This window comes from Pelophylax lessonae (genome assembly GCF_965119305.1).
Source record: "Pelophylax lessonae genome assembly, chromosome: 1".
In the NCBI taxonomy this organism is placed as follows: Eukaryota; Metazoa; Chordata; class Amphibia; order Anura; family Ranidae; genus Pelophylax; species Pelophylax lessonae.
The window spans coordinates 177,021,339-177,045,153 of record NC_138768.1 but is presented as its reverse complement, the minus strand read 5'-3'; the positions used below and the strand labels follow the sequence as shown (position 1 = coordinate 177,045,153).

Here is a 23,815-nt window from a genome sequence, read left to right as displayed (position 1 = left end):
GGGTTCACAAGAGCATCTGGTATGCTTCCTTCAAGGCAAACTCCTTGGTCCGACTCCTGCCCAGGGTCAGAGTAGGACCCTGGGCAGGAAGCGGTCACTGCTGGGTGAACACAGTGATTATTGTTAGAGGCTATAGCTGCTGGCAATAATCACATGCTAAAAATCCAACACGCTGGTTGTACCCAAGTCAATCGATGGATCAACTTGTGTACATTTAGACTGCCCATAGATGGTTCAAATCCAATCAATGCTGAACTGGCCGAGATTTAAACCATCTATGGCCAGCTTAACAGTAGCCAAATCCTCCTTTCTCTACAATAGGAAGGTTCTTCTAACAGATATAAATGTGTCAGGTTGAGGAGGAATCTTTCAAATCTTGAAAGTCCAGGGGAATAAGCCAAACTAGCAATCAACAATTTGAAGCTCAGAGCTGTCGGGCTGTCTCTCCAGCACTGGACCTCCCTTCTAAAGGGAAACCCAATTTGGGTACAGTCAAAGGCCAAAACAGTAGCATACAGTATATCAACCATAAAGGAGTCACAAGGAGCCTGTCCGTTTCCACTACATTCAAAACTAGGAAAAACATTTTGGCTCGGAGTTGCATTTTAATGTTTACCTAGCAAGGTGTACAAATAAAGAGTGCATATCCATTATACACAAAGAAGAAATGAGAAACTCCAATTATTGGGGCAAAGTGACAATTTCTCTTGATCGGGCCCCTCCCTCCACAGATATGCACCTCCTTACCTGTGCTCCTATGATGCTACATTCAAGCTGTAGGAGTCCTTACAATTAAATTTATTAGGTATTTCGGAGCATGTGATCCTCTGCCCTTCATCCCAGAATGCAATGTTTGCTTTGGGAGTAGCCAATCACCAGGCTCAAACACTATCATGAATAGTAAGAGGAGATGGTTGTGAACCTAGTGCAAGCTCCAACACTGAGTGTGAAAGGTATCAGAATGTGTGCCCTATCAATAGAACTGGCAACTCCACCCTTAATTGGAGTTTATTTTTTTTCTTTGTGTATGATGGATATACATTTCTATTTGTACAAAATTACATTACCACTTTAAAGTTTATTTTCACACAGCTGGTCCTTCCTTGAATTTCAGTGCAAAGAATTAAAAGTAAATGTTGCAGATAACACTAGTAAATATGCTCAGATACTGGAATTTAACAACACATGCTTACCCTGAATGTTGTAAAGTCGTACTGTGTGCGTTATGTGGTTGAAGAAACAAACAATTTCACTGAAAACACTTCCATGAGTGACTCTTATAACTGGTGGATCAGAAACATACGGCTGAAAAAAAAAAAAAAAAAAATGTATAAAAACTTTGGTTGCATTTATCAACATGCATAGAAGAAAAGTCCTGTGGTAGCTTATTTACTACACCCTTCTTTTTTCTTCTCAATGCAACGATAAAAACAAGTCCATTTAGTATTTTAAGTATATATTTTTAGTTTCCTTCTTAAGGTAATCTGTCAAACTTGGTAACTAACATTTTTCCTTAGTGGCCTGCTAAGATACGACAGGATAAAGGGTGTCCAAACCAGCCAGCAACTACTGTACCCCCTGGTCAAGGCAGCGTCATTCATCTTTTTTTTTTTTTTAATTCACACAAACAGTGATATTATGCAGGTTCATGAACCTGTGGCCTATTCCACTGCCTGGGGGAGGTCAAACAGTATGCATTATGCAACCCATTATAGGACCATGAGTTGCCTAGGCAATATAGAGACCATCGTTTTAATTTTGTTCAAAGAGGCAGACAGGCTTGCATGGAGAAGTGAAATTTGATCAATCAGTTCTATCCAGACTGGAAAATAATCTCATGTGCACCTGTACACACTGCCGCCAAAAATTTGCAGGGGTGACAGTGATGAGTGGTCAAACATTCCCATAGGCACACTCCTAAACCTTGTGGACAGCCTTCCCAGAAGAGTTGAAGCTGTTATAGCTGCAAATGGTGGGCAAACTCAATATTGAACCCTACGGACTAAGATAGGGATACCATTAAAGTTCATATGCGTCTAAAGGTAGGTGTCCCAATACTTATATATACATATACACACACATTTAGGCATCTAGATCAGGTAAAGACGACTTGAAGTTCGAAACGAGCATCAGAATGGGGAAGAAAGGAAAGAAAGTGACTTTGAACATGGCATGCTTGTTGGTGCCAGACGGGCTTGTCTGAGTATTTCAAAAACTGTTGATCTACTGGGATTTAGACGTATAAACATCTCAAGGGTTTACGGAGAAAGGTCCAAAAAAGAGAAAATATCCAGTGAGCGGCAGTTGTGTGGACGAAAATGCCTTGTTGTTGTCAGATGAGAATGGGCAGACTGGTTCGAGATGATAGAAAGGCAACAGTAACTCACATAACCACTTGTTACAACTAAGGTAGTCAGAATATCATCTCTGAACGCACAACGAACCCTGGGCTACAGCAGCAGAAGACCATACTGGGTGCCTGCCAGTTAAGAACAAGGAAACTGAGGCTACAACTCGCACAGGCTCACCACAATTGGACAATAGAAGATTGGAAAACGTTGCCTGGTCTGAGTCGTCTCCATTTCAGCTGCGACATCATTCATATGGTAGGGTCAGAATTTGGCACAAACATGAAAGCATGGGTCCATCTTGCCTTGTATCAACGGTTCAGGTTGGTGGAGTAATGGCGTGGGGGGGGGGGGGGGGGATATTGTCTTGGCATACTTTGGGACCCTTAGTACCAATTGAGCATGTTTTGTAATATCACAGCCTACCTAAATATTGTTGCTGAACATGTCCATCCATTTATGACTACAGTGCACCCATCTTCTGATGGCTACTTCCAGCAGGATAATGCACCATGTCACAAAACTCAAATCATCTCAAACTGGTCTCTTGAGCATGACAATGAGTTCACTTTATTCCCATGGCCTCAGTCACCAGATCTCAATCCAATAGAGCACCTTTGGGATGTGGTAGAACGGGAGATTCGCATCATGGATGTGCAAATCTGCAGCAACTGTGTGATGCTATCATGTCAATATGGACCAACATCTCTGAGGAATATTTCCAACACCTTGTTGAATCTAACCCACAAAGAATAAGGGTAGTTCTGAAGGCAAAAGGGGTCTACCCCGGCACTTGCAAGTTGTACCTAATAAAGTGGCTGGTGAGTGTATGTTTTATATATATATATATATATATATATATATATATATATATATATATATATACAGTGCCTTGCAAAAGTATTGACTTTTTACCTATTTTGTTACATTACAGCCTTAAGTTCAATGTTTTGTTAATCTGAATTTTATGTGATGGGATCAGAACACAATAGTCTAAGTTGGTGAAGTGAAATGAGAAAAATATATACATAAAACTATTTTTTTAGAAATAGAAAACAGAAAATTGGCATGTGCGTATGTATTCACCCCCTTTGTTATAAAGCCCATAAAAAGCTCTGGCGCAACCAATTACCTTCAGAAGTCACAATTTGTGAAACAATGTCCACCTGTGTGCAATCTAAGTGTCACATGATCACTCAATACATATACACACCTTTTCTGAAAGGCCCCAGAGGCTGCAACACCTAAGCAAGAGGCACCACTAACCAAACACTGCCATGAAGACCAGGGAATTCTCCAAACAAGTAAGGGACAATGTTGTTGAGAAATACAAGTCAGGGTTAGGTTATAAAAAAATATCCAAATCTTAGATGATCCCCAGGAGCACCAACAAATCTATCATAACCAAATGGAAAGAACATGGCACAACAGCAAACCTGCCAAGAGATGGCCGCCCACCAAAACTCACGGACCGGGCAAGGAGGTCATTAATCAGAGAGGCAGCACAGAGACCTAAGATAACCCTGGAGGAGCTGCAGAGTTCCACAACAGAGACTGGAATATCTGTACATAGGACAAGGGCTTTATGGTTAGAGAGGCCAGAAGAAAGCCATTACTTTCAGCAAAAAACAAAATGGCACGTTTTGCATTTGCGAAAAGGCATGTGGGAGACGGAGGAAGGTGCTATGGTCTGATGAGACTAAAATTGAACTTTTCGGCCATCAAAGAAACCGCTACATCTGTCGCAAACCCAACACATCACATCACCCAAAGAACACCATCCCCACAGTGAAACATGGTGGTGGCAGCATCTTGCTGTGGGGATGTTTTTCAGCAGCCGGGACTGGGAAACTGGTCAGAGTTGAGGGAAAGATGGATGGTGCTAAATACAGGGATATTCTTGAGCAAAACCTGTACCACTTCGTGCGTGATTTGAGGCTAGGACGGAGGTTCACCTTCCAGCAGGACAATGACCCCACACACTCTGCTAAAGCAACACGTGAGTGGTTTAAGGGGAAACATGTAAATGTGTTGGAATGGCCTAGTCAAAGCCCAGACCTCAATCCAAAAGAAAATCTGTGGTCAGACTTAAAGATTGCTGTTCACAAGCCCAAACCATCCCAACTTGAAGGAGCTGGAGCAGTTTTGCAAGGAGGAATGGCAAAAATCCCAGCGGTAAGATGTGGCAAGCTTATAGAGACTTATCCAAAGCGACTTGGAGCTGTGATTGCCGCAAAAGGTGGCTCTACAAAGGTTTTTAAACTTCATTCACTCCATACATGAAGGTAAAAACCTTTGGTTTGCAGCAGCCCCCTATCAATCAAAGCCAATGAACCAAATCAGGAGATGGAGGGGGCAGGGCCGAATCACGGCTCCTTGTGTGAATGGACACAGAGTAGCGGCCCGGATGCACCTATAGCAAGTTGGTTGCTGTGGGTGCACCCACAGGAGGGAGGAGCCAGGAGCGCCGGCGTGGGACACGAGAAGAAGAGGATCTGGACCACTCTGTGCAAAACTGCTGCACAGAGCAGGTAAGTATAACATGTTAGTATAAAAAAAAAAAAAAAAGCTTTATAAATCACTTTAATGCTAGTTCCCAGTGAGTATCAATGAGTAGGTTTAGCCCCTAGAGTTAAATATGTGGCATAAATGAATAAGGGATGAATCAGCAAAAAGGCCTCTCAGATCCACACAGGTGTTTTGTGGAACAATAGAGATGAACAATACATTTACAGCAAGGTTCCTATAAGGATAAAACTGCTATGTCCAGGTGTTAAAAATCACTCCTAATTTTCACCTAAATAATCGGGGGGGGGGGGGGGTATGCAGCCCTCATTTAAAAGCTTGCACTTAGTTGAAAATAAGGGTTAACATTATGGTAGACTACACACAACTGTAGGCAATGTTCTACATTAACTTATGTACTTTTCTCACTAGGAGCTGCTCTAAATAAATGTACTATGCAAGCAATCATTTCACTGTTAGTAATGTGAAGAGGAAACCCTTATTTCCATAAACTGCTGCCAAGAAAATATAATGATATGTGCAAGTTCAGATGGATTTTTTTCCCCCCTCTAGCAGCCAGCACACGAAGGAATACTAAACACAATAGCATGCCCAGTGAGGTACACAAGGGCTTGTAACAGCACACAGAAGGAAAATGCCTGCAGAGCACAAAATGAGTTTAAGTAAACACTGATCCTAAAAGCCTTTCAACTCAACAATGCAAATAAAAATAAGTAAAAATAGTTGTAATTTTTTTTTTTTACCAAAAAATTGTTAATTACATAAAAAAATGTATATATATCTATATATATATATATATATATATATATAAACACATACATACACACAATTATATATACAGTCAGGTCCATAAATATTGGGACCGACAATTCTAATCTTTTTGGCTCTATACACCACTACAATGGTTTTGAAATGAATCAAACCGCAGACTTTCAGCATTAATTTGAGTGTATATACATCCAAATCCGGTGAACGGTGTAGGAATTACAACAGTTTGTATATGTGCCTCCCACTTTTTAAGGGACCAAAAGTAAGAGTAATGGGACAGATTAACAATCAAACTTTCACTTTTTAATACTTGGTTGCAGTCAATTACAGCCTGAAGTCTGGAACGCATAGACATCACCAGATGCTGGGTTTGCCCTGGTGATGCTCTGCCAGGCCTCTACTGCAACTGTCTTCAGTTCCTGCTTGTTCTTGGGGCATTTTCCCTTCAGTTTTGTTTTCAGCAAGTGAAATGCATGCTCAATCAGATTCAGGTCAGGTGATTGACTTGGCCATTGCATAACATTCCCCTTCTTTCCCTTAAAAAACTCTTTGGTTGCTTACGCAGTATGCTTCGGGTCATTGTCCATCTGCACTGTGAAGCGCCGTCCAATGAGTTCTGATGCATTTGGCTGAATATGAGCAGATAATATTGCCTGAAACACTTCAGAATTCATCCTGCTGCTTTTCTCAGCAGTCACATCATCAAAAAAATACAAGAGAACCAGTGCCATTGGCAGCCACTCATACCCACGCCATAACACTACCACCACCATGCTTCACTGATGAGGTGGTATGCTTTGGATCATGAGCAGTTCCTTTCCTTCTCCATACTCTTCTCTTCCCATCACTCTGGTACAAGTTGATCTTGGTCTCATCTGTACATAGGATGTTGTTCCAGAACTGTGAAGGCTTTTTTAGATGTTGTTTGGCAAACTCTAATCTGACCTTCCTGTTTTTGAGGCTCACCAATGGTTTACATCTTGTGGTGAACCCTCTGTATTCACTCTGGTGAAGTCTTTTCTTGATTGCTGGTGAAGTCTTTTCTTGATTGTTGACTTTGACACACATACACCTACCTCCTAGAGAGCGTTCTTGATCTGGCCAACTGTTGTGAAGGGTGTTTTCTTCACCAGGGAAAGAATTCTTTGGTCATCCACCACAGTTGTTTTCCATGGTCTTCCAGGTCTTTTGGAGTTGCTGAGCTCACCAGTGCGTTCTTTCTTTTTAAGGGTGTTCCAAACAGTTGATTTGGCCACACCAAATGTTTTTGCCATCTCTCTGTTGGGTTTGTTTTGTTTTTTTCAGCCTAATGATGGCTTGCTTCACTGATAGTGACAGCTCTTTGGATCTCATATTGAGAGTTGACAGCAACAGATTCCAAATGCAAATAGCACACTTGAAATGAACTCTGGACCTTTTATCTGCTCCTTGCAAATGTGATAATGAGGAAATAACACATACCTGGCCATGGAACAGCTGAGCAGCCAATTGTCCCATTACATTTGGTCCCTTAAAAAGTGGGAGGCACATATACAAACTGTTGTAATTCCTACACTTTTCACCTGATTTGGATGTAAATACCCTCAAATTAAAGCTGAAAGTCTGCAGTTAAAACACATTTTGTTTGTTTCATTTCAAATCCATTGTGGTGTATAGAGCCAAAAAGATTAGAATTGTGTCGATGTCCCAATATTTATGGACCTGTCTGTGTGTGTGTGTGTGTGTGTGTGTGTGTGTGTGTGTGTGTGTGTGTGTGTGTGTGTGTGTGTGTGTGTGTGTGTGTGTGTATATATATATATATATATATATACATACACACACATACATACATATACACACACACACACATATACATACACATACATATACAGTGCCTTGCGAAAGTATTCGGCCCCCTTGAACTTTGCAACCTTTTGCCACATTTCAGGCTTCAAACATAAAGATATAAAACTGTAATTTTTTGTGAAGAATCAACAAGTGGGACACAATCATGCAGTGGAACGAAATTTATTGGATATTTCAAACTTTGTTAACAAATAAAAAACTGAAAAATTGGGCGTGCAAAATTATTCAGCCCCCCTAAGTTAATACTTTCGTAGCGCCACCTTTTGCAGCGATTACAGCTGTAATTCGCTTGGGGTATGTCTCTATCAGTTTTGCACATCGAGAGACTGAAATTTTTGCCCATTTTGTGGGGGCCCAGCCGCAATTGCACAGATCCTCAGCCCAGCAGATGCCCAAAGGAAGAGTGGGGGCTTCAGCTACAGGCACTGGGGCCGCCCCCCAAATGGTCTAAATTTTTGAGGGCTCCCGGCCACCAGCCCCAGCGGAGCCGACCACCCAGGGGCAGCGGATGGGGAAGTTGGATGCCCAAATGGGAGGCAATGGCTTTAGCCATCCTCACAGGGGCCGCCTCGTTTCGACTAGTAGGCCGCAAAGCCACAGCCTAAATTTTTGGCCGGATCAGGCATACCCAGGGATGTTAAAAACATCAGTTTCCCTAGCCCAACAACCGGCGCAGGGAGTCCAGAGGACATCCCTGCCCTAGTCATGATGGCAGGGAACCCTGCTCAACCCCCGTTGCGCACCAGGAAAACACGGTTAGCAGCAACCTCAACCAGCCCCCCTTAAGAGCATGTGGCAAAGCCAGTGCATCACTTTATCCGGAGCGAAAGACCCACAGTGACCAAAATTTTAGAGGGCTGGGGGAAAAGGGAGGGTCCGGCCATCCCAGGGAGGGGCCCACGTCCATCCCAAAACCCTCCAGGAGTAGTTGGGGGACGGCTACTTACCACATCAGGAATAGGGTGGGCATTGCTCTGGACAGGACAATGCTCCATCGTAATGTAGGTGCTGTCGGCCAGAAGGAAACGCTGCGACTCAGACGAAAGCCAGTTCGCATGCGTCCTCGCGAGGCATTTAACTCGCAGGCCAGCCCCCGTCCAGTGGGACTGGGGGGACCCTAAGGATCTATATTATCCAGTTCATCGCCCAGTCTGGCATTTGATTGTAGTTCTCACAGGAACAAAATAGAAAAGAGGAAAAAAAAATCCACTTAAGATGAAAAAATTCCCAGGACCAGAGATGCCAGAAAGGAGCTAGGTCCCTACTCCTGACTAGGCAGAAAAAAAAAACTGAGTGCCTATAGCTGAGAGTGGTTGTATACCATCTGGGACTGCCCATAGGCATAGTCAAGTTTTTTCCTGCCTACTGTCCTGCTCCTGTAGAGGGCAGTATAACTCAATGGTTAAGAAGAATCAGGAGCTGTATCCGTCAATGAGCGAAAGAGAAACATGCATTTGTGTCACGATAGTGAAACCCATTATCATTTAACTTCCAAATGGGGCAGTTCAGATTCGTGCACTGGCATCCATTGCACTCGTTTTAACACGTTGATGTGAATATTGGTAGGCATTATGCCTGCCAAACTTGCCTATCAAAGGATACAGTGCCAAAACCTAATGCCAAATGCAGCTATAGCTGTCACGATACAGTCCCATTATCAATTACCATGTAAGATCCCCATTGAGATAAAAAAAAAAAGAGTGCCATTTATGAGGCAGTATCCCCTGCCGTCTGTAAACCGGCTCTGAAAATTATTCAGAAAAGCAATCCACTTTTCATAGCCTGCAACCCCTGTAAAAAGGACCTGGTGTAAAACCTGTATGCACCCCTCTCCAACTTCTAGTGGTTCACAACACTCTCCCCCTTGCATTGGTTCTCAGTCATCCCATACTGGATCCAAGCTCTGCTTTAACTGTAATACTGTTGCTAGAAGAGTTAGAAACACTTTTAGGCTCCATGCACACTGGACTTAAAAAAAATGCCAGTTCTTTTGGCAGGAAGAAACGCTCATATAGAGTTTTTGTACAGGTGTTTAGCCTTTTTTTCTGCTAGAAATGCCCTCTCAAAGCTTAAAAGCACTGAGCTTAAAATATGCCTCTGCAAAACTCCTGTAAGAAGCAGCATTTTTTTTCTTTTTTTTTTTTTTTTTTAAGCCCAGCGTGCATGTACTCTTTAGGCTTTTACTGCTGTGTCCCCCACTGTCCTCCCCCCCAGCTCCCTATTCAACATCAAGTTTTTTATTAGGGCATCCTTTTCATGTGATCTTGAAGAAATGTTACTCACCCCAAGCCAGGTCATGTTTTTATGTACAGCTGTGGCCAAAAGTTTTGAGGACACAAATATTGGATTTTCACAAAGTCTGCTGCTTCAGTGGTTTTAGTTCTTTTTGTCAGATGTTACTTAAGGTACACTAAAGTATAATTAAAGCATTTCATAAGTGTCAAAGGCTTTTATTGACAATTACATTACGTTTATGCAGAGTCAATATCCTCACTGATGGCAGCCCATACTTGCATAATCAATGCTTGGAGTTTGTCAGAACGTGTGTTTTTTTTTGGAATAGTTCATATTCCCATCACACACCATCCTGGATATAGGCACATCAGCTGTAGGTGCTGCAGTGATCACCAGCTGGACACCGGATCTATCACAGATACATACATACATATTCGCCAGCACACCAAGGATCTTGCACAGCAGTCTGAAACTTTTTTTTTTTATTGCAAAAGGATCACATCAGGATAGGTGCAACATTTCGGAGTCACGCAGGACACCTTCGTCAGGCATTTGATGATGTCATGACATGTCATCACATGCCTGACGAAGGGGTCCTACGTGACTCCAAAACATTGCACCTATCCTGATGTGATCCTTTTGCAATAAAAAAAAAAAAAGTTTCAGACTGCTGTGCAAGATCCTTGGTGTGCTGGCAAATATGTATCTGTTTTTTTTTTTTTTTTCATCCGCCTCTTGAGGATACCAAAAGTTCTCAATGGGATTGAGTCTGGGGAGTGTCCTGGCCATGGATGGACCCAAAATTTCAATGTTCGCCCACCCCCCCCCCCCCAAGTCACTTAGGTATCACTTTTGCCTGTTGGCAAGGTGCTCAATCATCCTGGAAAAGGCATTGTTCGTCACCAAACTGTTCTTGGATGGTCTCGGAGGAGGTTTTTGTCCCATTCTTTATTCATGGCTGAGTGCTTAGGCAAAATTGTGAGTGGGCTCACTCCCTTGGCTGAGAAGCAACCCCATACAAGAATGATCTCAGGATGCTTTACTGTTGGCATGACACAGGACTGATTGTAGTGCTCACTGTTTCTTCTCTGGACAATATTTTTTCCAGATGCCCTAAACAAACCAAAAGAGGATATCAGTCTGTCCCTGATGTTTTTCCTGGTGAAAAGTGGCTTCTTTGCTGCCCTTCTTGACACCAAGCCATCCTCAAAGTCTTCCCCTCACAGTGCGTGCAGATGCACTCACACCTGCCTGCTGCCATTCCTGAGCAAGCTCTGCACTGGTGGTGCCCCAATCCCGTGGCTGAATCAACTGTAGGACATGGTCCTGGCGCTTGCTGGACTTTCTTGGGCACCCTGAAACCATCTTTACAACAATTAAACCTCTCTCCTTGAAGTGCTTGATGGTCCGAGAAAAATGGATTTTTGTAAGATCTTACCGTACAATCCTTTCTCTTAGCTCATTGACAGACGTAGTCCTCTTTGATTGATATCAAATTGGGTTATACTGCCCTCTACAGGAGTAGGACACTAGGCAGAAGAAAACGTTCTGGCCACACCTTAGGGGCAGTCCCAGAGGGTATATCCTCTTCCTCTCTGCTACAGGAAATCAGTTATGTCACAAAGCAGTGTCAGAGAATTTAACCCAACCCAACTCAATGATAGAGGGGCGGGTACTACGTCTGTCAATGAGCTAAGAGAAAAGGATTTTACGGTAAGATCTTACAAAAATCCAAGAACAATCGAAGAACAACCTTATCCCTATGAACCACCAGATATGGGGAACGACAGGATAATGCAGCCAGTTCTGACACCCTGTGTGCAGAAGTGATAGCCCCCAAGAAGGCCACCTTCTGGAATAAAGTAAGCAAGGGAATCTCCCCGATATTTTCAAAAGGAGGTTTCTGAAGAACCGACAACACCAAATTAAGATCCCAGGGTGGTAAAGGCGCGCGCACTGGCGGAGCCAGGTGTCGCACCCCCTGGATGAAATTCCGCACCAAGGAATGAGTAGCCAAAAGCTTCTGAAAGAAGATTGCTAATGCTGAAACTTGACCCTTGATAGCACTCAAGGCCAGCTTCTGCTCAACCCCCTGTTGCAGAAAAGCCAAGATTCGGTTCACCGAATAAGAACGTGGAGGAAACCCAAGAGATTCACACCACGCGATATAAGACTTCCATGTGCGATGATAGATCTTTCTGGAAGTCGCTTTCCTCGCTTTAATTAGAGTAGGAATAACTGAAGCTGACAATCCCTTGTCCTTCAGCACCTGGGTCTCAATAGCCAGGCCGTTAAAGCCAGCGATCGTAAAGCAGGATTGAAGATCGGTCCCTGCGACAGCAGATCCTCCCTGAGAGGAAGTCGCCAAGGAACGTCTGCGACCTGCCTGACCAGGTCGGCGTAGCAGGCCCGACTAGGCCAGTCCGGAACTACCAGGGTAACTGGGATTCCCTCCACCTCTAGCCTGCGAAGAAGCTTCGGCAGCAACTTGAGAGGAGGGAAGGCCTACAGTAGCTGATACTGCCCCACGGGGCGATCAGCGTGTCTGCCGGGTCTGCTAGAGGATCGCGGGAGCGAGCCACAAACCTCCGCACTTTCCTGTTGAGCCGAGATGCCAACAGATCCCATTCGGGGTGCCCCAACGGAGGCACGGTTGGTGGAATACCTCTGGATGAAGAGATCATTGCCCTTGATCCAGAATCTGACGGCTGAGATAATCTGCCTGCCAATTTTCCACCCCCGGAATGAATACCGCGGAGAGAGCTGGAACAAATCGTTCCGCCCAATGAAGAATGCTGGTCACTCTATGGCCGCCAGGACACTCTTGGTGCCCCCTTGGTGATTGACGTAAGCCACAGCCGTGGCGTTGTCCGACTGGATCCGAACCGAGCTGCCCTGGAGCTGCTTGGTCCAGTGAATCAGACAAAGTCTGATCGCTCTCAGTTCCAATACATTTATCGGTAACCTGGACTCTTCCAGGGACCAAAACCCCTGAGTGGATACTTTGCCGAGAATTCCTCCCCACCCGGATAGACTGGCATCCGTGGTGAAAATCGTCCAATCTATTGGAAGACATGACTTCCCCTGCTGAGCATCGGAGACCGAAGCCACCAGACCAGAGACTTCCTGGTCCGCTCGCTCAGTCGGATCAGATTGTCCATGGAATCTGGATTCCGATTCCATTTGAGAAGAATTTCTTTTTGAAGGATTCGGGTATGGGACTGGGCAAATGATACTGCTTCGAAAAAAGCCACCATCAAACCCAGGACTCTCATGCAAGTCCGAAGGGAAGGCCAGTTGTCAGATAGTACAACTGATTCGTTGATTGAATCTTCTGGACTTTCTCCGCAGGGAGAAACACTTTTGCCCTGGATGTGTCTAAAAATTAGACCCAGATATTCCAGCCTCCTGGTGGGAACCAGAGAAAACTTCTGTAAGTTCACCAGCCACCCGAACTCTTGCAAAGAGGTTATGGTGATCTCTAAGTTAGCAACAGAGTCTGCGGAGACTCTGCACGGAGCAGAAGATCGTCTAGGTAACCTAGAATCGATATGTCTCGTTGCCAACACTGGGGCCAACACCTTTGTGAAGACCCGAGGCGAGACCAAAGGGTAACGCCACAAACTGAGAATGGTTCTCTTTACGGAAAAATGCAGGAAACGCTGATGTCCTGCGTAAATAGGAATGTGAAGATAGGCATCCTAGATGTCCATGGACGCCAGAAAATCCCCCTGATGCAGGGAGGCCGCTACTGTGCGAATGGACTCCATCTTGAATTTTTGTACCTTGACAAAAAGATTGAGTGCTCTTAAGTCCAGAATTGGACGCACCTTGCCCTCTTTTCTGGTATTGTGAAAAGGTTCGAATAAAACCCTTGAAAACGATCTGTCCAAGGAACGTGGACCACCACTCCTTGTTGCATTAAATTCGTGACCGCCCCCCCGCAAAGCTTCTAGGCGATCCGGGGATAGTCGGATCTTGGAGGGGAAGAATCGCACCGGTGGGAATGATTGAAACTCGATCTTGTAACCTGACCTTCTGACTTCGCGAACCCAATTGTCCGGGATTCTGGAAAGCCATGGATCCGGAAACCGGCGAAGACATCCCCCCACCCCAAGTATGGGTGGGGGCGCACTTTCAGGCTTTAATAGTCTTATCTTCATGTTTGGAAGAGCCGAACTCTTGTTTGCCCGACCAGCGCCCCCTGAAACCTCCTGAAGGAGTTTTGGAGGGCTTAGCTTTATCGCCCGTCCCAGCGGAGCGAAAAAATTTCTTATGAGCGAAAAAGGAAGGCCCCCGTCTCTGACGAGGTCCCTTACCCTTAGTGCTCTGTGGCAAAAAAGTACTCTTGCCTCCAGTGAGATTCTTGATAATCTCATCTAAGGTGGCCCCAAATAGGTGATCCCCCTGAAAAGGAAGATTAGCCAAAGTTTTTTTTTTTTTTTTTTCTTTTGGAACCTTGGTCCGCCGACCAACACCCTAGCCACAGTACACGCCTGAGGACGACTGCTGAAATTGATGCCCGCCCCAACAATGGAGTGGCGTCCAGAGTAGCGTCACAGACAAAACTGTAGCCTTTGTATCATCTGCTCCAGCAGGTCTGATACTGCCGGGGGGATGCTTCTCCCCTCTAAGTCCCGGCGTAACAACTTGGTCCATTCTGTCAATGTTTGTAAAACCAAACCAATTGCAATCACTGGTCTAAAAAGCTGACCCAATCAAGGAACAGATGGCGCGGGACACAGCTTCCACCTTACGATCCACCGGATCCCTAAAGGACGGAGCGTCCTCCAATGGGATAACCGTAGCTTTATTTAATCTGGAAATTGGTAAATCCACCACAGGTGGCACTTTCCATTTCTTGAGGAGGAATTCCTCAAACGGATAACGCCTAATAATGCGTTTGGAAAAAAACAGGGGTTCGTTTTGGATGACCCCATTCTTCTTTAATGCTATTACCAATACATTTGGGCAAAAGAAAACACTTTCGCCATTTTGGTCCGTTTATTAGTACCAAAAGGGATCTCAGTCTCACAATTAGTGATTTCATCAACGCTTCTTCTTGGGCTATGGCGGATGCCGAAACGCCCTCCTCACTGTCTGAGGAGACAGTACCTGAGACACCAGCCCCAGATGAGGGACCTGCACTTGCAGTGACAGGTTCAGACTCTGAATCTGAAGTTTCAGATGAATTTAGGGGTAGGCGGGGGTCGCTTCCTTGCACCCCATCTCTGACAGGCCACTTCCACCCGGGATATAAAAGACTCCACAACCACTGATAATGCATCAATAGTAAGTGGGGAACTGGAGGGTCCTGCAGCCACTCGAGGGGATCAGGTGGAGATAGATGTGTGGCAGGGTCCATGCTAATCCAGGACACTTTGCCAGTAAAAAATTTAAAAATAAAAATATACATATTTTTTCTCTTTTTTTTTTTTATATGTAATCCCCCAGCGCAACAGCGCCTCAGCGTACCTGTTCTGGACCCCTACAGAGAGAGAGACCCCAAGGGCTCACCACCTGATGCAGAGAAGCTTAAAACTGCTCCCAGCGTTGTCCTATTCAGACTAGGAAGTCCTGTGATAGCTTTCCCGGGTAAAGGAAGGGGCTCCGCCCCCTTTTACACGCCTTCCGGCGTTCTCAGCTACTCCTCGAGGTAGCTTGGGCACACCAAACATGGCCGCCCCCATGCAGGGGACACCAGGCTACGGCAAAATGGCGGCCTGCGTGACCTGCGGGCGGCCTGTGTAGGCAATGCAGTCTGTAGTCCTGCAGGATCCATGCGGTCTACAGAAAAATGGCGGCGGCTGCCGCTATACACCACTCACTCTCACAGGAAGATCTGTGAACATGTCATAGGATAGAGGGGGAACTCTTTAAAAAGAAAGAAAAGGTCCAACCATCCACAGAGGGGCCCGTATCCATCCCAAAAACCCGACAAGGGGGAAGGGGGAACATTTACTCACCATACCGGAACGGACGGGCACCCCCTTTTAACAGAACCCCTCTCCACCGAGGTGGGGGGCTGTCGACCAATGCGGACGCCCTGAATCAATCTTCGACTGTCCTTAGGCGTCCTGGCGAGATGTTCCACTCGCAAGGCCAGTCCCCGTCCAGTGGGACTATGTCGCGGCCGACCCAGTGCGGAACTATGGTCTGCACGCGCTCGTAGGCCGGCTGGGGTGACCACTGGATCTCAACATCCAGCCCGTCGCCCAGCTCCAGCATACTTGCTTGAATGTGTCACGGCCGACCCAGTGGGGAGCTATGGTCTGCACGCGCTCGTAGGCCGGCTGGGGTGACCACTGGATCTCAACATCCAGCCCGTCGCCCAGATCCGGCGTGATTTGCTTGAAGATCTCACAGGAAAACTGGAGAAAACAGCTACCTAAGAAAGAAAAAATTTTTCTAAAAAAATCTTGCCAGGACCAAAGATCCCAGCAAGGAACTTAGGTCCTTACTCCTGACTAGACAGAAAAAAACTGATTTCCTGTAGCAGAGAGGAAGAGGATATACCCTCTGGGACTGCCCCTAAGGTGTGGCCAGAACGTTTTCTTCTGCCTAGTGTCCTACTCCTGTAGAGGGCAGTATAACCCAATTTGATATTAATCCAAGAGGACTATGTCTGTCAATGAGCGACAGAGAAATGGTTTATTTAAGTGCAATCTTTTTTTTTTTTATTTTATTTTTTTTTTTATTTACTAGGGAAGAAAGGTAACATACAACATCAAATTCCAAAATGTGTACATAAAAATTCAGTACGCAAGGGAGGAAGTAGAGGTACTCTAAGAAAAAAAAACACAATGTAGAGTACAATAATAACAAAAATGTTCCACTCCTGACCTGCTACAACCACCCATAAGCTGCAGAACCTGGTATAAGCATTTTAAAAGGTTTTTCCCCTTTTCTAACTGGAGAAAAGTAATCTCACTAAAACAAGTGAAGAAGAACCTCTCCCCCCACACAAACAAAAATAACAGGTCTTTAAAACTTGTATGACATCCCCTATACTTATGCAATCACAAGATTTCTAGATTTTAGTAATAATCCCTCCAGCACTCTTATTTTATTACATGCAGACCTCCCCCTCCAAAGTGTCAGGAGAATTAAACCTTTCTAAATTTTTTGGGGCATCCCAGAGTCTCCTATGTCATTCGATATAGTGGTAAATCTGAAATAACTAAGTTCATCCATGCCCAGGATTAGAGTTTCAGCATATACCCACCTCCTTGCTATAAGCTTGCAGACATAGAAAAAGAGAAGCCTAAGAAAAAGTTTTGTGGCAGCTTCCATCTCCTCGTCTGCAATAACTCAGAGGAGACACACCAGCATTACATACATTTGGAAAATTAAAGGATCAGCAATGAACTCAGTCACTCGGGACCACAAGGGCCGTACCCATGAACACTCCAACACCATATGAATAAAAGTACCCTCACACATCTAGCACTTATGGCATACCACAGACTCTTGTTTGTGCATATGGAATAAACGTGCATGGGGTATAGCAATATGTCCAAACAGCTCAAAATCCTTTGTCCGGTCATGTTTCAACACCACAGTCACTAAAAACATGTTAAGTATTTCCATTGTTAAACAGCCAGTGTCCTAAAAATCAGAACATACTGAGGTGTTTTAAGTGACTGTGGTGTCAGAAACATAACAGGCGCATTAATTTTGCTTTAACACATCTTGAGAAAATGCAAATATTTAATAACTTAAAAAAGTAAAGTAATTTCGAGTCACATGTCTCAAGTCAAAGTCAAGTCTCATGTCATGAATACCAAGTCAAAGTCAAGTCGAGTCTTTTATTAATTTTAGTCAAGCAAGTCTCAAGTCCTCAAACTTGTGACTTAAGTCTTACTTAAGTCAAGTCATGTGACTCAAGTCCCCCACCTCTGGGGTATAATATACCTGGTTTAAGTAACGTAACTGGATAATGCGATCCTTCGAGGCAAAAACTGCGGTTGGGTATGTGTCAAGCACCTCACTCCACATCTCATCTGACAATTCCGGTGCAATTGCTGCCCAACGAGCCTTCGCTTGATCACCCAAGTGGGAATCTCACGGACCCAAAGCAGCATAATATCTAGTTACCAGACCCTTCTGGATCAGAGTCTAGCAAGAGAGCCACCAGTTTAGGTGCAGTCTTAGTAGCAGCAACATCCTTGCCTATGAATCCCTTTTTGTGCAAAGCAATGATGACTGCAAGTCTCCTTGCAGGTATCCATGGTTAACAGAGGAACAACAAGGATTTCAAGCACCACCTTCCTTTTAAAACTTCCAGTCTGTTATTCTAACTCAATCAGCATTACAGAGTGATTTCTAGCCTTGTCCTTGTCAACACTGACACCTGTGTTAAGGAGAGAATCGCTGGCCTGATGTCAGCTGGTCCTTTCCTGGCAGGGCTGAACTGCAGTAGAAATTTCCTTTTTAGCGATTAAGTTAATTTTCATGGCAAAGAGGGACTTTTCAATTAGTTGCAAATCATCTCATCACTCTTCAAAAAAAAATGATCAAACATTCTGGAGTATATGCATATTGCCATAGTAAAAACAGACTTTGTGAAAATGAATATTTGTGCAATTCTCAAAACTTTTGGCCCTGGCTGTACAGTCCTAACAGTGATCCTCATCGTCATTCATTACTATTGTGTAAAAGTAAAGGAAATTTAACGAAAAATAATTTGAGATCTGTTTAAAAGACAGCTGCTTGGGCAAATCATACTGCAGCACTATCGGAGCAAAAAAAAAAAAATGAGAAGTATGGTCAAAGCTCTTTTGGCCATACTTCTGTGGGTCAGAGAAGTGCACTCCTGTGACCCAGATTCAGCCAACAGCGGCCATAACAGAGCTGGTCAGGATATGACTAAGCACAAGATGTGTGAAACATGGTAACCCTCCATTCATTCATGTGACTACATCTGTCTGCATTACAATAAAAACATTTTTGTATCCTGTTGCGGTGTGCAACTGCCTATTTCCTAGTTTGTTGCAGTGGCGATCCGGACCAGCACCTGTGGGATCTCCTCGGATTACCTGCAGTGGCGATTTCTCCTCTGCCTCCCAGGTCAAGGCTCTGCAGGCATCCTGACAACGTTGGGAGCCACTCAGATGGCCGATTAGCAGCTGAGTCAGCCTCTCAGTCTGCTTCTGAAGGTCTGAGCCAGCCACTCCCACCCTCTCCACAGTCTGGCAGTCCAGGAAGTACTGAAGTGGCAGAGCAGAGAGCAGTGAAATACAGAGCAGACCCTAGAACTGAGTGATCAGCGGTCTTTGATCGCTCAGTTCTCAGTGTAGAGCTGGCAGGGGTCAGCTGCAGCATAAGATTAATGCTATAGCCATCTATGGGAGTATAAATGTTTTTTTTTTTTTAATGCCCACACCTCTTAAAAAAAAATAAAAAAATAGCAACACAGGGATTTGAAATAAAATTGGCCTTTGCACCATCACATTAGAAATTGTTAAGATACCTTGGCGTCACCATCCGGCAGGAACAAATAGGCCCCACTTTTATCTCGGTTACTTGTTGTGCCATACCAATTAAATGCCACTTTAACATCATGGGTTTTTCCGCTCTCCTTTATCTTCATTTTCTATATAAGAAAAGATTTCAAATCCATAAACCGCAAAATGAAAGCGCACAAGAAAAACGTGGCAAATATTTTTTTTCCTTTAACACATTGCATTATATACACTATATCACCAAAAGTGTTTGGAAGCCTGAGTTTACACTCACATGAATTTTAATAGCATCCAGTGTTATGGTGCTTATACACTAGAGAAAAAAGTTGTTTGAAAATTTGTCGTTTGGACAGTTCGTTCGTTTTTCAGCCAGTTAATGGGCACAAATCAGTAATCGGTTGTGACGTTTTTGAGCCAAAAAACAAAAAAAAAAAAAAACAAAGGACAAGTTTGGAAATTTTCTGCTAAACGAACGATAAATTGAAAGGTTAATGTGTTTCTTGTCCAAAATGTTTGCACTAGGTATATGTGAAAAAACGGATTCATTTATGTCCATTGAACGATTTATAAGTCATTGCATAATCGTTTGCTCTCACTGCCGAGTCTTCGTTTTTCAAAAATGAGTTTGAATGATTTTTCTTATAGTGTATGACTAGCATAGTCTGTAAGGTTTAATATGGAGTTCGCTCACCCTTTGCAGCTATAACAGCTTCAACTCTTCTGGGAAGGCTGTCCACAAGGTTTGGAGTGGGAAAGAAGCACATTTGTTAAGTCAGGCACTGATGTTGGAGAGAAGGCCTGGCTCCCAGTCTGTGCCAGTCAAGTTCCTCCACTCAAAACTTGCTCATCTATGTCTTTCTGGACCTTGCTTTGTGCACTGGTACGCAGTAAAGTTGGAACAGGAAGGGCCAACTCCAAACTGCTCCCACAAAGTTGGGCGTATAATATTGTCCAAAATGTCTTGGTATGCTGACGCCTTAACAGTTTTCCTCACTGGAACTAAGGGGCCAAGCCCAACTCCTGAAATACAACCCCACATTATAATCAGCGCTCCACCAAATGATTTTGGGCAGTGCACAAAGCCAGGTCCATAAAGACATGAATGAGCGAGTTTGGGGTGGAGGAAATTGACTGGCCTGCAGAGAGTCCTGAACCCAATAGAACACCTTTGGGATGAATTAGAGAGCAGACTGCGAGCCAGGCCTTCTCTCCAGCATCAGTGCCTGACCTTATAAATGCACTTGTGGAAGAATGGTCAAACATTCCCATAGACACAGTCCTAAACCTTGTGGACACAGCCTTCCCAGAAGAGTTGAAGCTGTTATAGCTGCAAAGGGTGGGCCAACTCAATATTGAACCATATGGACGAAGACTGGAATGCCAAAAAAAATAATGTGCGTGTAAAGGCAATAGCCAATATTTTTTATATATATATATATATATATATATATATATATATATATATATATATATATATATATATATATACACACACACACACACACACACACACACACACACACACACACACACACACACACACACACACACACGCAGTTGTGCTCAAAAGTTATCATACTCAGGCAGAAATCGTGAATATTTGGCATTGATATTGACAATCTGAACAAACGTGACACTAAACAGTCTTATTTAAGGATAGTGATTATATGAAACCATGTATTATCACATAGTTGTTTGGCCCCTTTTAAAATATCAATGAAAACGGAAATCACCTAAATGGCCTTTATCAAAAGTTCACATACCCTGGAATGTTAGGCTTGACATCTCCCTTTATCTTGGAAACTGTAAACTGGTTGAAATAGAAGCCATAAGACATCATCTCTGCCGGCCCAGGTGTGAAAAAGCCTGCTCTGTTTTGTGAATCTGAAAATTCCCTTGAGTGCATGATGCATTCCAGGGAGCAGCAAAGGCCAATTCAGCCCAGAAAGTGAGGGTGCTCTGTCACTGTTGAGTATTTTCCCCTAGTAACTAGAGGACTTAAGGGTCCAGTTTTTCTAACAGAACAGGATGTAGGCTTTTGCTTAGAGCTTGAGGCTGATTTGCTTTTGAAAGAAATGCTTACTGGATTCTAATTGCAAATGATGCTGGTTACTTATGCAATGAGTAGGTATGTGACCAGTCACATTTGCCTTTTTTTTCCCATACTCACCTTCTGGATATAGGCATACAAGGAAGGTCCAAATCATTCACCATCCAAAGGCAGCTTCTAATATGCTTAAGCTTACCAAGACTTAAGCCATAGGATTCTTTTAAAGTAGACATACATAATGGACACTCATAAAAGCTTCCTTATGGACTCTTCCAAGGCATCCACCTAGAAGGCTCTAGGAAAATCTTCCAAGAGATGCCAAAAGGCAGGATATTCCGGGTCTGATAATCTGGAATGGATCGTCCAAACTTTAGGGCTTGGTAAACTACCACCAAAGGCTGCAGAACAGCTCCTACTAGAGAGGATTCGTTTAGAAGAGCTTCTAGAACCCTATCCTTTGTACCTTTAAAGACCATGACCTCCTCGGCCAGGATGTCAGGGCCTTATTTAGAAATAGCTCAGCCAACTACCAGAGAGGCCAATTTCTTGCACAATCTCTCCTTCATGGGGTACCTGTGGGCAAAATACTTAAGCAGTGAAAACATCCAAGTGAGCCCATAACAATGATGTAAAGATGAAGAAAAGGAGCTTTTGAGGTGTTGGCTATCCCATTCAGCAAAAAAGTTTTACTCAGATCTATAAAATATTTTTTTTATTCATCATCAAAAAAAAAAAAAAAAAGGATACCTTATACCAAAAGTAGGTAGAGTAGCTATATAACAGTGTAAACATATATTGAACAATTCCTAAAAAAAGACAAGAAAAATCAAATCAACCCCCTTATTCATATACAAAGTGAAGAAGCTCAAATTTCTCCCACATAATCACTGTATGTGCACTGTGCACGTAGGAGGAAAGAGCTACTCCCGACGTGTTTCACCTGTATGGCTTTCCTCAGGGGTATTTGGATAGAAAGGGTTCAATTGGGTGACTACAACAAGAAAAAAAAAAAAACATGCTAATACATAATTATGTTTCATATTATAGAGCATAATTCAATCAAGTACTATATATTCATATTGACATATACATGCTAACGTTCAACATTATCAGCAAGCCATATGTTCAAAATATAATCAAATATTCACTTACAAAAAAAAATAATAAGCTGCCATCTCGGAAGGAATTCTAAATGTTCACCTTGGTCCGAACTGATATGCCAAAATTGTATTGGTAGGGAATCATATATAAAGAAGTTCAAATGGCAGGAGAGTGGATCCATCAATATGGGAGAAAAGAAAGGGAGGCCGCCCGCCCCAAGCGGAAATTCAACCCAGGCACAAGGGGAGGGCTGCATAGGTAACTTCGAATGTCTTAGAATGTTAACATCGGACAGATTCCTGAAAGAGGGACAGAAATAACATTTATGGGGAGCAACCCCCCAAATAATAAACTGTCCTACAACCTATATATATATATATATATATATATATATATATATATATATATATAGTCCCAAAGTATCCACATAGCACTAAGATATATACCTATAGTTCCAAACTCCAGGTAAAGGCTGCCCTGTGCTTCCAATGACACCACGGTCGGCAGCACATCTGTCCAGAAACACACATAACAAAAAAACGACCCATAAAACATGAAAATGCCAACTACCCAGATTGCACTGTATGGCATCCATAGAGCAACATCTTTTGTTACCTAGTCCTTGAAATCGGGTATACACCAGCTCCAACCCTAGGTGGCCATCTGAAAATCCCCCCTGTGCAAACGCCCTTAAAAAGAAGGAAGTTGGCGCCAAATGCCGCCTCATCACTCCTCCCCTTGAATATTGACGTTTCTGACAACTAGCAGAGAACGTCAATCCGGAAAAGTGCTACCGCGCAGTAATGGCAGGACACGTGGTTTCTGCCCATCTCCATCAAAAGTGTGGGCAGATGAGAGCTCAGAGGGGCAGAATGTGATAACCGCCATGTTCCACCACAAGCCAATTCTTTGGCACAGCAATACAGAGTGCAAGAACAAAATAGTGGACAAACGATATGAAAAATATGAAAAAGGAAGTAAAAAAGAAAACGAAGGACTGGCCCCCACATTACGAAATAGAAAAATTAAATTAAACCACAGCATCACCTGCCATCTTGTGGTCATAGAGCAAACTACAAGAACCACCAAATCCATAAATATACAATAACTGTCTAGTGAATGAATTAAATTCATTATACTATATTAGGGGGTATCTTATGGAACACCACAAACCGAGAAAAAAAAAAAAATCCTCTGCCTGCCTATACCATTGACAAAGCTTACGACTTTCAAATCTTAACACATACTGGGCGAGTCATGCCATCTCTCCTCTTCTAACTCCCTTGGCCCTCTTTATAAAACAGTAGTTATCTGCACCGTCCCTCTACTCAAATAAGAATAGAGAGGAATAGTCCTCATAGGGATAAACTAGGGGAATCAAACTGAAAATTTAAAATATATTTTTAAATAGTCAATTGGTTCTCCAAGTATCATCCCCAACCGAAATAGGCAAGTTCAGCTGCATCAAGGTGCTAAAG

The 23,815-nt window shown here is 43.6% G+C and overlaps 1 protein-coding gene across 1 annotated transcript in view; it reads right to left on the bottom strand.

Moving 5' to 3' along the window:
- Positions 1-23,815, bottom strand: part of MAN2A1 (mannosidase alpha class 2A member 1) — a 370,906-nt gene that overhangs the window by 63,582 nt on the left and 283,509 nt on the right. The window contains exons 15-16 of the mRNA XM_082259950.1: positions 19,195-19,317; positions 1,194-1,305 (exon numbers count right to left, since the gene is read on the bottom strand). Of these exons, the coding sequence (XP_082116076.1) occupies positions 1,194-1,305; positions 19,195-19,317 (235 nt within the window). The remainder of the gene's footprint in view (positions 1-1,193; positions 1,306-19,194; positions 19,318-23,815) is intronic.